Below are 14,434 nucleotides of genomic sequence, written 5' to 3' on the forward strand. Positions count from 1 at the left end.
ACCATCTTATAGAGATAATAGGCTGAAAAGTTGTGAAGTTCAAGTAAGATAATGTTTATGACAATTTTTTGAAAATTGCCTGGTTGCAGCTTTTACTTACAGCATTTGCAAACAGTTCTGCCAACTCTGTGGCTCTTTCACCATATTTCAAGTGCTCAGCAAACGATGGTGTTCGTCTCCATAAAGTCAAGTTTAAAAATACAAGGGCCAGGCGCGGTGGCTCACGCTTGTAATCCCAGCACTTGGAGAGGCCTAGGCGGGCGGATCACGAAGTCAGGAGACTAGACCATCCTGGTTAACACGGTGAAACCCGTCTCTACTAAAAATACAAAAAATTAGCCGGGCGCGGTGGCGGGCGCCTGTAGTCCCAGCTACTCAGGAGGCTGAGGCAGGAGAATGGCGTGAACCCGGGAGGCGGAGCTTGCAGTGAACCGAGATCGCGCCACTGCACTCCAGCCTGGGGAACAGAGGGAGACTCCATCTCAAAAAAAAAAAAAAAAGAAAAAGAAAAACAACAACAAAAAACCAAACAAACAAATAAAGTACATAAATAAAAACCAAGTGACTGGAGGACGCCATTGATTGATTTTACTTAGGGCTTTGGGCATAAACTAGGTTTAAAAATTTCTGCTGCTGAGAAAGTAGGAAAACAGTTATATTCCCTTACATTTTACCGAAGAGAAACTAGACCTGCAGAGGAGTACCTTTCTGTTTCTATATAAACAGAGGCATTTTGCACAACCCAAATCACGCAGAAACCTCCTGGTAAGGACTTCACGGGTAGTTATTGCCGGCATTGTATTCTGAGAGATGAGCTTCATATCACTTCTGGAAATGCCTTAAATTAAAACTCATCTTGAAACAACATGACGTCTCAACGAGGCTGCCTTCTCACCTTGGAACATCAGGTTTTAAAATAAAGGTGTCATCAGAAGTGTGGAGACACCCACTGCATCACAACTGGAATCAATCTCTGGTTATGCTAACCTAGGTCTGCCGAGCAGGGTAAGTCTACTGCTCGAAAGCGGCACAGAGGAAATCCTCCCACCCCTGGGTTCAGGCCCGGAGTTACGAGCGGAGATTCCCGGCGGCGTGCCAGAGCCCAGAGCAAACCCGGCTGGGGAACGCACCTCGCCCGCGGCTCCGGAAGCGGCTGCGGCCCCGACCGGAAAGCCCCCAGCATCGCCCGCAGGAATAGCTGCGAGCCTGCGGCTCCAGCCCGGCCTCGGGTACCACGCGCCTAGTGGGAAGCGGCACTGACGCCTGCAGCATCTCGCGAGATTTCCGGCTCAGCCCAAGTACTGCGAGTTCATCAAAGAGGAGGAAAAAAAAAAAAAAAAGCCAGCGGGCGAGAGCCTCTGAAGTCGTGGCTGGGGCGCTGGGGTGGCAGCTTCCGCGGGAGCATCAGCTACCGGCGTGAGGCAAGGCAGGGCCAGCGCGCCGTTCGCAGCCCCGTTGCCTGGGCTGCCGGTTCACTGACGCGCGGCCCCCGGGTGGAGAGAGGGGAGGCGGCCTGGGAGCCCGCTCCTTTTCGCCGCAGAGCGCGGCGGGGGAGGGAGGTGAAGGCGTGGGAGGAGGGCGACGGAAGAGGAGGTAGCGGCGTGGAGATCCTCCCGGCGACATCACCGAGGCGGAGGGCGGCCGCGCCTGCTCCCAGATCGCGCCGTTCGTGCTGCCCGCACTGCCCGAGGCCCGGCGCGGGCTGGCTGGCCGCGATCCTGGCACCGGCCGCTTTCGCGTGGGGTCGCGCAGGAGCAGCGGAGGGCCGGATCGCTGAGTGAGCGTCAGCCGCGCGCCGCTGCGGGACCGTGGGTGGGCGGGCTGAGAGGCGGAGGAGCCTCCGGCCCCGCCTCCCGCGTGCTGCTGCCGGAGCCGCAGCAGCCACAGCCCCGCCGAGGCTTTAAACAGCGGGGCCCGCCCCGCGCCCGCCACACTCGCGCGCTCGCTTGGCTGCCAGTGGCGTCTGTGCCGTCCCAGCTAGAGGCGGCCAGCGGGCGGCGGGGAGAAAGACTTCCTCACCTGGTCTTGCGGCCGTGGCCACCGCCGGCCAGGGGTGCGGAGGGCGTGCTGCCGGAGACGTCCGCCGGGCTCTGCAGTTCCGCCGGGGGTCGGGCAGCGATGGAGCCGGTGCCCACGGCGCCCTCCTCCGGCGCCCCGGGACTGGCCGGGGTCGGGGAGACGCCGCCAGCCGCTGCGCTGGCCGCCGCCAGGGTGGAACTGCCCGGCACGGCTGTGCCCTCGGTGCCGGAGGATGCTGCGCCCGCGAGTCGGGACGGCGGCGGGGTCCGCGGGGAGGGCGCTGCGGCGGCCGGGGACGGGCTGGGCAGACCCTTGGGGCCCACCCCGAGCCAGAGCCGTTTCCAGGTGGACTTGGTTTCCGAGAACGCCGGGCGGGCCGCTGCTGCTGCGGCGGCGGCGGCGGCAGCGGCGGCGGCTGGTGCTGGGGCGGGGGCCAAGCAGACCCCTGCGGACGGGGAAGGCGGCGGCGAGAGCGGGCCGGCTAAAGGCAGCGAGGAAGCCAAGGGCCGCTTCCGCGTGAACTTCGTGGACCCGGCTGCCTCCTCGTCGGCTGAAGACAGCCTGTCGGATGCTGCCGGGGTCGGTGGCGACGGGCCCAACGTGAGCTTCCAGAACGGCGGGGACACGGTGCTGAGCGAGGGCAGCAGCCTGCACTCCGGCGGCGGCGGCAGTGGGCACCACCAGCACTACTATTATGATACCCACACCAACACCTACTACCTGCGCACCTTCGGCCACAACACCATGGACGCTGTGCCCAGGATCGATCACTACCGGCACACAGCCGCGCAGCTGGGCGAGAAGCTGCTCCGGCCTAGCCTGGCGGAGCTCCATGACGAGCTGGAAAAGGTGAGCTCGCCCGGCCCTCCCTTCTTCCCCAGCCCCTGGTGCATGCCGACCGCGGGATGTGGCTGCAGACTCTTCCCGAGTTGAGGTGGCAGGAGTAGACATGCACGACTTGCTGGCATCTCTGGATTCAGCTGTCAAGGGTGGAATTGCAGAGGAATGTAACTTAATCTCTTAAAAAGTTTGTAGCGGGTTTGGCTAGTTAAGTGATACTGGAGGGCTGCTTTTAACAACCTTCCCCATCCAGTTAGGTATCTCGTGTGCACTTTGTTTCCCACCCACGCTTAACAGTCACCACCCCTCTGAATGACAGTTGTGTTTGTGGGCCCTTGAGAAGAGAAGGTGCAGGAGGTTTAGGTGAGGACCTCTCTCGGAAGAGGTTGGAGAGCACCTACCATCTGTGTCGTTTTAAAAGATTGTGTTGTGTGGCTTATGTACGCCTATTAGGGATCCCAACAGTGGGAATGTTGGTGTTGGAAGGAAAATCTTAACAGGGTGTGTTTGTGGTCTATGAGTTATTAAAGCTTAATTCTTGCAATCTTGAATATGCAAAGGATCATAGAAATCTTAAATCTTGGGACACTCTGTTCCTGATAATGGCATAACTCTTTTTTTTTTTTTTTTTTGCAATGAAAACGTTTTGGGAGAGGTGTATATTTAAAAAATTAGGGAGAGGGGCGAGTCTTTAAAGAAAAAAGGGAAACGGGAGAATTGGTTTTTCTGTAGAAGATGACCTGGAAGACCTCTGGGGTCTTTACAATAAGCAGTTACACTTTGTAAACAGAAAACCATCCCCATAAACTCATTGATTTTTGTAATTCTGTTTTTTTATGGTCACATAAGACTGTTATTTCTTCAGTGTTCAATATAATTGTTTTGAGATAACATTTATGCTTTTGAAATTTCATTAATGTTTAACTTTTTTATGAGCCGGAATTACTTGAAGTCTTCCTTTACAAGTGTGTAATGACTACATTGATGGAATTTTGTAAACGCCAGAGGATAGTACCACATAGGTTGAAATGATCATAGTGTGGAAAAGTTTAAATCCAGTATGTGATTTCTTTTGGATATGATTATTTGATCTCATACAGTGATTTCATACAAGACTGTACTTGTCCCAGTGTTTGATAATGTAACATTCACACAGAGGTAATTACAGAGGCCCCAACTCTTACAGCTTATTGATTGTTTAAAAGCCTGAGATCATTTGGCTTTAGATAATATTATTGTTCCATTGTGGTATTTTATCATAATCAGAAGCAAAACAATGTCTAAAACATTTTTTATTCATACTTCTGTAGTTTCTATCAAGTCTATTTTTTCTTTTCAAAACCCAAAAATCATTGTAGACAAAAGTAGATATGAAGCTAGCAATTTTCCTTTTCTTAGGACGTATTTACTAATGAAAATATTATACAGATATATTTTAGATTTATTTTACCAAAGCTAAGTAGGTGAGCAGTAAAGTGATCTGTATTTACCCATAAGTTTTAGAAAGACATCCAGTTGAAAGGTATGTATCTTGAGCATATATGCTTCCTATGGGAGTTTTTGGTATTTTGTATTAAATGATCTCAGTAACAAAGCACTTAAAGTTCTCCAAAGCTTTAGATTTGTGTGTCTTTGTGTTTTTCGCTTGGCTTTTTGGTTCAAAGTGTCTAAAAAACAACACCTGTATTGTTTGTTGTACGGCAGTTGAAGAAATCACCCAACCTCTCAGCTTCAGCTTTTCAGGGTTATTATGAAGATTAGAAAAAAAGTGCAATAAAAGTGACCATGTTCAGTGCCTGGAAAATAATAGCTAGTTGTTATTTCCCTCTTATATTGGCCCTTCAGAAGACTCTAGGATCTCAATTTTAGATTCTCTTAATTCTTATGTTATTAGATGAATATAGTATATAAAATGTTATGTTCAGTTTCATTTATGCAACAGGTAGTTTAATTCTTTATAGTTTTTTACCTTCTGCCACTCATAATCTTTATGGCCACTGTTTTCTTGGCTTAACTAATAACTACATGTTGAAGATAATTTTGGTTAGAATTTTAGCAGATGGATTAAAGAAATGGGTGTTAAGTAGTACAATTATGACTATACACCACTGTCGAAAGACGGGCAGACAGTAGGGGTGATAACAGGTTGGCTGGATTCCCAGAAGTTGTCCCTTACTCTGTCTAAATTGACTTCCACCTCTCTAACACCTCTAATGCTTCTAGCCTTCAGTGAATTATAATATTTAGAATTTTTATAACACCTAATTCTAGCAGTCGATTGATTGACATATACTCTACTTTGGTCTACTAAGTGCGTAATTATCTACCATGGGACTAACTCTGTGTTGGGAACTGTAGAAGAACAAAAGAAAGTAAAAGACTTCAGAAACTTGTTAGGGAAAAGGACTGGATTGTCTTTCCTCCAGTTGAATTCCTTTCATTATCCATCACTGACTTTAAAAGTATTTTATCTAGATGTCCAACTGTAGGGGAATAGATAAATATCCTTGGCACATCTTGCTATATTGTATAGCCATTCTAGGACCAGTAGGTATGAGTTCTCCATTTATTAAATAGTTATTGGGGAAGGTGGTATCTTAGATGTTGACAACATGGTTGTGACACTGTGGGATTACACGGTGATTAGCAAACCAGTTACTGCTTCTGCCTAGACAGACATTAACAAAATAGTTGGACAAATAATATAGTTAATAACTGTTTTTTAAGTATTATGAAAGAAAAGGATACTTGTAAAGATGTAATAGGACCTAATTTTAATTGGGTTTTGGGAAGGCGTTTTTTTTTTTGAGAAGTATGACATTGAAGCTGAGACCTGAAGGGTAAGTTGATGATTGGGTGGAATGACAGTCCAGACCAAAAGGACAGCGTACGTGAAGGTAATGGGGTGAGAAAAAGCGGTATATTCACATAACTAAAAGGAGCTCAGTGTCTTTCATTATAAATGTAGTGGGACACTATTGAAGAATTTTGTGTGGGGTAGCCACCTGATCCATTTTGTTTTAACATCTTTAGGCTCTGGGTGGAGAATGGATTGGCAGGGGCAAGAATGGAAGCAAAGAGACTCAAGTGATTACTGTGGTCTGGGTGACAAATAGTAAAGGTTGGTGGCAGAAAGGATGGGATGTGCGGGTGAGATAGAAGCTGACTTCTAGATTTTGAACTTGAGAAACTTAATAGATGTTGGTACCGTTGCTTGAGGTGAGAAAGATTGGAGGAGGAATAGATTCGGTGGTTGGGAGAAGTTTGTATTTGAGACTATTCTGTTTGAGTAGCCTGTAAAGACAAAGACAACTTATTCCAAGAGTCATGGAGGAGGCAGTGTATATATATATATATAGAGAGAGAGAGAGAGAGAGCATATATATATACACATACACACACACTCGTATATTTACATATAAAGGTTTGGTTGCTTAAAGTCATGCACTAAATTACTTAGGGAGAGTGATAGATAAGAGAACAGAAAATAGGGTCTGGCATTGGACTTCAAGATTGTTTAAAGGTCTGTTAGAGATTGAGGAGCCACTAGCAAAGGAAATTAAGGAAGAGCTGCCATACTGTCAAATAGCCTGGAGAGCAGTGTTGGGGGAAACTGAGAGAAAATAGTTTTTAGAAAGGCAGAAACTCTTCAAAGCTGATGCCAGGAATTGGTTTAAAAATGTATATATGTACACACACAGAGTGAAAAATCAAAGTATGGATTTTTGGCCCTACAGGAAGAAATAAAAGGTGGAGGGTAACAAGAAAGTATTTGATGGACATCTTCAACATGTATGATGGAATGCAAGATTATCAAATGTGGAAAGTGGAGTGGTGGACAATCCATACTAGCTCTTACTGAATTTAAAGCATTATTAAAATAATTTTTTGTTTTTGTTTTTTGTTTTTTTGTTGTTTTTGTTTTTGTTTTACTATTTTGACCAGTAAACCATAATTTCTAGTATTTCTGTTTTTAAAGGTAGCATTATCGTTGCAGTTGTCCTTGGGCCAAGGCTTTGGAGCCTTTTGCTGGTGGTATGTCAAGGGTTTCTATATGGTTCCTCTATTTTTGCCTTTCTCGTTAACAAGGGGAAAGGTCAAGGGAGCAACTATATTGTCTTTCATGGTGTCACTCTGCTTGTTGGATTTTCATTAATTCCTAAGAAATAGGTCTTATACACATTTTACTCAAGATGAAATGGGCTAATAGAAACAGAAGAAATTGGCCAGGTGTGGTGGCTTACCCCTGTAATCCCAGCACTTTGGGAGGCCAAGGCGGGTGGATCACCTGAGGTCAGAAGTTCAAGACGAGCCTTACCAACATGGTGAAACCCTGTCTCTACTAAAAATACAGAATTAGCCAGGTGTGGTGGCACATGCCTGTAATCCTAGCTATTCAGGAGGCTGAGGCAGGAGAATCGCTTGAACCCGGGAGGTGGAGGTTGCAGTGAGCCAAATTGCGCCATTGCACTCCAGCCTGGGCAACAAGAGCAAAGCTCCATCTCAAAAAAAAAAAAAAAAAAAAGAAAGAAAGAAAAGAAAAGAAACAAGAAATTGCTTAACAGCCATTTTTACAGAAAATACAGCTGGAGGACAGGCACCATGGTAGGTAAGAGCCTGTTGTCCCTACTTGGGAAGCTGAGGCAGGAGGATTGCTTGAGCCCAGGAGTTTGAGACTGTAGTGCACTGTGACCATGCCTGTGAACAGCCACTGCACTTCAGCATGGGCAACACAGCAAGACCCTGTCTAAAAAAAAAATAGTAGTACAGCTGGATTTGGACTTCACATCCAGGTTTTTCTGACTTTAATGCTAGGATGTAGAAGCAGCAGGTTCTTTTCTTTTTATCTCTTCTATCCCTTAGACCTGTTCTAAGATAACAAAGATGTTGAGGGGGACCCTTGGGGATTACCACCAACATTTCTGTACCTTGAACTCCTGAGAGTTGAATGATTATGTAACTGACAGAAATGAGGAGATGGGATGATGTAAATATTGATTATTATGACTTCTTCACTAGCATCTGTATATGTCTTTTTTTCATCTTCATACAGAGAATATGCACTTAATAAAGATTTGTTCATGGGATGTACAAATCAGGTGAGCAGTTACTGTCACTTAATAAGTACTTTAAGTAAAACACTAAATAATTATAGTATCTTTTCTAACCATGAGCTGCTTCTCTGAGTGGGCTGTGTTGATGCCTAGTCAAGAAATTTCACACACTGTTAATCATTTCAGTGTATAGCTTTAGTCCTTGAAAATCACCCTGGAGGAACAAGAATGTGTCTCTTGAGGGTAAGGGGAAGAGTAGGGTAGCGTCCAGAACTGGGTAAAGGTGGGACCCTGATAAGAAATATTTACATGTGGCAAAGTCAAATTTGGCTGATTTCACAGTTTTGCCAGGGGCTTTCCCCTGCTAAACCCATGCCACTTGCCACTGAAGTCAAGCTTACTCATACTACTATATGCATTCCCCCAGGTGTACACTGACTAAAGTAGTTCTACAATGCGGTGAACAGGTAAAATTGCAGCTACTGCTTTGTTAAATAGTAGAATTTAAGAAAACAGCTTTTAATTTTTAGCATAAAAATTTCCTGGGTAGAAGGAAAGAGAAATTTTGGGATTTAAAATGTAGCAAAAATCAGTACACTGCTAAATTAATATCTTCTCTATGTGTATTTATGTTCATACATTTTAAAATCCTGTGAGACTGGAATTTAAAGGACCAAAATAGAGTTTCTTGGTTCTTATGTGTGGAGTGTGTTTGCTTTCATTGATTTTCCATTATGTTACATATATATATATGGGAAGTCTATAGTATAGTTCCATGCTGAAGTGAAATAAATGTGAACCCAGTTATTCAACAAATCCTTATTGAACATCAACAGCAACACTGTTCTAAATGCTGAGGATATAGCAGTGAACAAAACGAAGTCATGGAACTTTCATTCTAGTGGTAGGAGACAATAAACAAAATTAAAGCAGGGCGAGGAAAATTAAAGGTGGCTAGATGATGGCTGGGTGGTGCTGTTTTAGCATTGTTAGGGAAGACCTCTGATATGTGAGCAGGCTCTAGAAAGGGGTGACCCCATGCAGATACCAGGGAACGGACACTCTAGGCAGAGGAATGGCAGATACCAAGACTTTGAGATGGGAGTGTGCTTGGTGTGATTGAGAGACAGGGAGGTCAGCAAGACCAAATCGATGAGGCAGAGTATGATAGAGAAAGTCAGGGTATAGTGAGGACCAAATAGTGTAGAACCTTGCAGATCATGATAAAGACTTAGGATTTTACTCTGAGTGATTTAGGGGAAGGCATTGTAGGGTTTTGAGTCAGATTTGATGTGATCTGACTTATGTTTTCAAAATACCACTCTGATTGTTGTGTAGAGAATATACTGTAAGGGAGCAAGAGTAGAAGGCAGGAAACCAGTTAGAAGCCTACTGCAATGGTTTCGTTAAGATGATAATGACTTTTACTAAGATGGTAGTGATTGATACAATGAGAGGTGTTCAGATGCTGGATGTGTTTCAAAGGTAGAATTGTTGGGATTTGCTGATGTTTTGGATGAGGGGATGTATGGACAGAGTAATACCAGAGTTTTCCCTGTTTAGAATGGAGTTGGTATCAATGGAGAAGTCTGTGGGAAGGGCAGGTTTGGAAGATGGACTCAAGATAGGGTTTCATTCTACAAGTTAGTTCTCCAATGAGGCACACAGGTAAAATTGCAGCTGCTGGTTTGTTAAATAGTAGAACTTCAGAAAACAGCTTTTAATATTTTTGGCATAAAAATGTGCTTTTGTTCTTCAGGTAAAACCATGAAAACTAGTAGTCTTTCAAATACTGTACGAAGGGGTGGGGAATTAGTGGTTGATTCCACAAAGTGAAAGCCCACTGAGGGTGAGCAACAAGGAAAATTACTTAAAATACTGAAGTTAAAAACATATTAGTGGTGTCTCATTTAAACCATGAAAGCTTCTATCTGCTGAGGGCCTCCTTTGTCTTTTTCCATTTTCACTAGGATCTCTACCAATGCTAGCTTAAAGCTATTATGAAAAACTTGGAGCTGATAGAGAACTTGGGGGTTTCTAGTTGGAAGAAGGAGGAAAGCCGAAAAGCAAAAATAGCTTAGTGGAATGTTGACTCTCAGCAGAAGCTAATTATGGCTAGTACATTGGTAGTATCATTGGACTCAGAAATTCCTCTGCCTTAATTTTTTAAAAATATTCTGTGCTTTGGCCGGGCGCGGTGACTCACGCCTGTAATCCCAGCACTTTAGGAGGCTGAGGTGACTGGATCACAAGATCAGGAGATGGAGACCATCCTGGCTAACACAGTGAAACCCCGTCTCTACTAAAAATACAAAAAAACTAGCTGGGCGAGGTAGCGGGCGCCTGTAGTCCCAGCTACTCGGGAGGCTGAGGCGGGAGAATGGCCTGAACCTGGGAGGCGGAGCTTGCAGTGAGATCCTGCCACTGCACTCCTGTCTGGGAGACACAGCGAGACTCCGTCTCAAAAAAAAAAAAAAAAAAAAAAAATTCTGTGCTTTTTCTGAATAGTCACAAATTAGATACTCATCTAGGTTCAGAATTCTGGAAACCTGTGGGATAGTTCTTTGTTGGGTCAGTGTGAATTAGTTCTTCCATCAATTTGGTTTCAAACAAAATTTGGTATGGTATGCTAGCCATTTTGGAGACTTTTGCAGGGGAGCATAGGTGGTTTGGCAGGGCAGGCTTGAGTATTCCAGTGGGGAAAGACTTGGAGGACCCTAATCATCTGAGACCTGCCCTCCCCACAGACTTCTCCATTAATATCAGCTCCATTCTAAATAGGTATTACCTTGTCCATACATCCCCCATCCAAACTATCAGCAAATCCCAACAATTATATGTTTGAAACACATCCAGTATCTGAACACCTCTCATTGTATCAATCACTACCCCTTTGGTAAAAGCCCGTTATCATCTTAATGGAACCAGCTGAGATGAGAGGAAGGGGGGTGATTCTTGGAAGGAGGTAGGAAACTTCACAGAGCATGACTGGGCTGAGGACCCCAGTCCCAAGTTTTGACTAGCACTTGTTGTGATTATGGCTTTTTACCATTTAAGGTCTTTATCAGTGCTGTCTGACAGAAATATAGTATGAACTACATATGTCGTTTAAAAAAGTGAAGAAGCAGGCAAAATTAATTTATAATATATTTTGACACTGTGTCTAAAACATTCATTGCAGATACAATGAATATTAAAACATTTATAATGAAATATCTCAATTTCTTTTTTATGTACAAAGTTTGAAACCATGTGTGTGTTTTTCACATACAGTACAGCACATCTCAGTTCAGACAAACATTTCAATAGTGTTGAAGTAGTAGCTCCCCTGTGACCTTTGGTTACTATATTGGACAGTGTAGATGTGAACAGTATTTTGCAGTTCAGTTCTGAGGTCCTATGATTTTCATTTTTCTTCTTGCATATTTAACTGTTCCTGTCAATAGTTTACTTCCTTTAAAGAAATTTGAGTAGCTTCTATCTGACAGAAAAAGCAGAATATTTTATGTAACTCTCATTGCTTTCCAGGTACAAGCTCTTTCCTTCCTTCCTCAGCTAGACTTGTTGAGAGTATTGATTATAATTACTATCTTTCCTTCCTTACCTTTCACTCAAACTGTTGTAGTGTGGCTTCTATTTTGCATAAATAGTTCTTGTTAAAGTCACAAGTGATCTCCATTCTTATCACAAATTTCAGAAAGTCTTTTTTTTTTTTTTTTTTTTTTTTTTTAAGCAGTGTTCGGCTTTCAAGCAGCATTTGGTGTTCTTTTGAAGTCTTTTGGTCACTTCCTTGGCTTCTTAGTTTTCCTTCTGCCTTTCTGGCTCTTTCAGCCTGGCATCCTTTGCAGTCACCTCCTTCTCTAACCTGAACATCCTCAAGGCTTTATTTGGACTTTTCTTCTTCCTTGTTCCTCTTTTTTCTCTCCTTATGCTACATCATCTGTAGTCCAATGACTCCCAAAATTTCGTCTTCTACCCACACTCCTTCTCTGAGTTCTGGGTATCCAATGCTTGCTTGACATTTTTGTTTTAATGTCTCAAGATAACTTAAGCTCACAAACTTAGTATTTCCTCCCATTCCCTCCAGAAACAAAAGAATCCAGGCCGTCTGCCAGTGTGTGCTATATCTCTCGGAATGGTACCACTATTCATCATACTGCAAAAGTGAGAAACCTATGAGTCATCCTTGCCACTTTGCACTCATTCCCCTATCCAATCACTGAGTGCTGTCAACTTGAATTTCTAAACATTCTTTTAATCTAAGCTGCCACCATCCTATTAGGTTGGTGCAAAAGTAATTGCGTTTTTTGACATTGAAAGTAATGCCAAAAACCACAATGACTTTTGCACCAACAAAGCTGCAGCAATAGCCTTGTAACTGAATTTCTCATATTCACTATGCTTTCCCATCACTATTGTGCCCAAAACAAAACTGATCATTGTTGCCCAATGCTCCCTGCATTGTCTATGTCTGGTTTGCCTCTTCAGTGTTTCACTTCCCCAGTGGCACAATAATTCCTTTGGTCGTGCGGCCTTTGTACATGGTACTCTCCATGGACTCTTCCTCTCCCTTCCACCTTTCCATACACCCACTGTTAACTTTCAGTTTAAGATTTCACTTCAGTCCTTATTTCTTTTGAGAGGAGGCCTTCATCCTCCAGTCTAGAACAAACTCATTTTCCCTTAATGGTTTTAGTTAGTGGTAGTATATCTATTAACATGGTTGCTTGAGTATCCTTAAGCTAACTTCAAGCTCCATGAGAAGCTGACTTTGTGATTGATCACCATTATGTCGTTGTTATCTAGTAGAGGCCTGGCACAGTAGACGCTCAATTGATACATACTGAATAATAGGCCTAATTCTTTACATATTAATATGGTACAAAAGAATCTTACCTACCTTATATTTGTTATCTAGATTCTCTAAAGGATGTTTGGCAGAGAAATTGCCCTGTTTTGCATATGTGGCATTAAGACCCAAAATAACTAAATGACCTGACCAAAATCGTAGACATGCAGAACTAGCATTGGAAATTGGGGCAGGCATTACTGAGTCTCAGTTGGCATTCATTTCAATATCCTATAGTTTAATACTGCATAAGCTCTTGTTATTTTGGTGACTTTTTTTTCTTTTTTAAAATACTTATGACATGTTTTTATATTCATTGAATATAAAATAGAAAAGATTTAGGCTCCACAGTTCTAGTGTATGGATGTATCTCTTCCTAGTAGAAAAATTTTCAAAAATTAATAAGAAAGTTTTTATACATGGAATCTTAGTTTTTTGTATTTCCTCTGCCATCCCGTCCTTATCTTCCAAAAGTATGATATAAATTTTTAAATGTAATATGGGTTGTACTTTGCAGTAACTAGTAACTTGTGTCTGTTAAATTTAACTTTAAATTAACATCGTGTTAAAAATTCAGTTCTTTGGTTACTTGAGTCACATTTTAGGTACTTAATAACCACATTTGGCTAGTTGTTATCATTGGACAATTGAGATACCAAAGATTTCCATTATCACAGAAAGATAGTGCTGTCAAGGGAGGTGATATCTAAAATTACTTTTTTCCTTCCTTCCTTCATTCTTTCCTTTATTCCTTTTCTTCCAGGTTAGTCACCACTAGTTTAAAGTCATTAGAGAATCTAATGTTCTTCTAATTTTGCATAGGATCCTTCCTTAAATAAAGATGTCTAGAACATTAGGTTCTCAATGAAGTGTTTCAATCAATGGATCTGTTTTCTTTGTGAGAGTGGAGATTTGGGCCTGTGAAAATTTAATATTGTATTGTTAGAAATGCTAGTTTCCAAAGCATTCTTAAGTTACATATCTGCGTTTGGCCTTCAGTTGTTGGAGTAGGTGGGTTTTTTAGAAGGTTGTGGAGTAACAGTCTCATTTTGCAAGGCTGTGGTTTGCCTTCAAGCTAATACCTGGTAGGGCAGGTCTCTGTATCCCTGTATTTTTCTTTTGGAACAGTGATTCCAAAATATCTAAAAGAACCACCTGGGGGAAAATGGCTGTTTCCCCTTTCCCAAAGAGTTTGTGTAGTGTTTTGTTTTTATAAACAGGCAAAGTATGTTTTATTCAACCTCTTAGAGCAAGTTTGACCAACCTACAGCCTGTGGGCCACATGTGGCCCAGGACGGCTTTGAATGTGACCCAACACAAATTTGTAAACTTTCTCAAAACATTATGAAATTTTTTTTGCAATTAAAAAAAAACATCAGCTATTATTAATGTTAGTGTATTTTGTATGGCCCAAGACAATTCTTTCAATATGGCCAAGGGAAGTCAAAAGATTGGATACTCCTGTTTTAGAGTGTTTGTGGTTTTTAGAGTTTTCCTGGTAATTGTTAAAGAGCCTGGTTTGAGAATTGGTGTCCTAGACCATGTTGAGTCTTTGATTACCATATTGAGAGTGCAGAGTCATTTGTTTTCATTGATGTGCTGATTCTCAATTTTGAAATACCCTGATATAGACAAGTACTATCTATCAAAGTTCTGGCTTTAACTGTTAGAG

General features: G+C 42.9%; 1 protein-coding gene and 1 long non-coding RNA gene across 4 annotated transcripts in view; one reads left to right on the plus strand and one right to left on the minus strand.

The window, feature by feature from the left end:
* LOC144341525 (uncharacterized) overlaps window positions 1-1,124 on the minus strand; it is a 145,707-nt gene extending 144,583 nt beyond the window's left edge. Inside the window, exon 1 of one of the 2 annotated variants that reach the window (XR_013418506.1) lies at window positions 896-1,124. This is a non-coding gene — a long non-coding RNA (uncharacterized LOC144341525). The other variant, XR_013418505.1, reaches the window with a different exon arrangement.
* Window positions 1,125-1,930: 806 nt separating this feature from the next.
* The window catches only part of SLC12A2 (solute carrier family 12 member 2), a 103,096-nt gene continuing 90,592 nt past the window's right edge, over window positions 1,931-14,434 (plus strand). The window contains exon 1 of one of the 2 annotated variants that reach the window (XM_015140677.3): window positions 1,931-2,868. In XM_015140677.3, coding sequence (XP_014996163.1) covers window positions 2,119-2,868 — 750 coding nt within the window. In that variant the 5' untranslated portion in view covers window positions 1,931-2,118. 2 annotated transcript variants of the gene reach the window in all.

The sequence above is a fragment of the Macaca mulatta genome, chromosome 6, assembly GCF_049350105.2.
Source record: "Macaca mulatta isolate MMU2019108-1 chromosome 6, T2T-MMU8v2.0, whole genome shotgun sequence".
NCBI classification, from domain to species: domain Eukaryota; kingdom Metazoa; phylum Chordata; class Mammalia; order Primates; family Cercopithecidae; genus Macaca; species Macaca mulatta.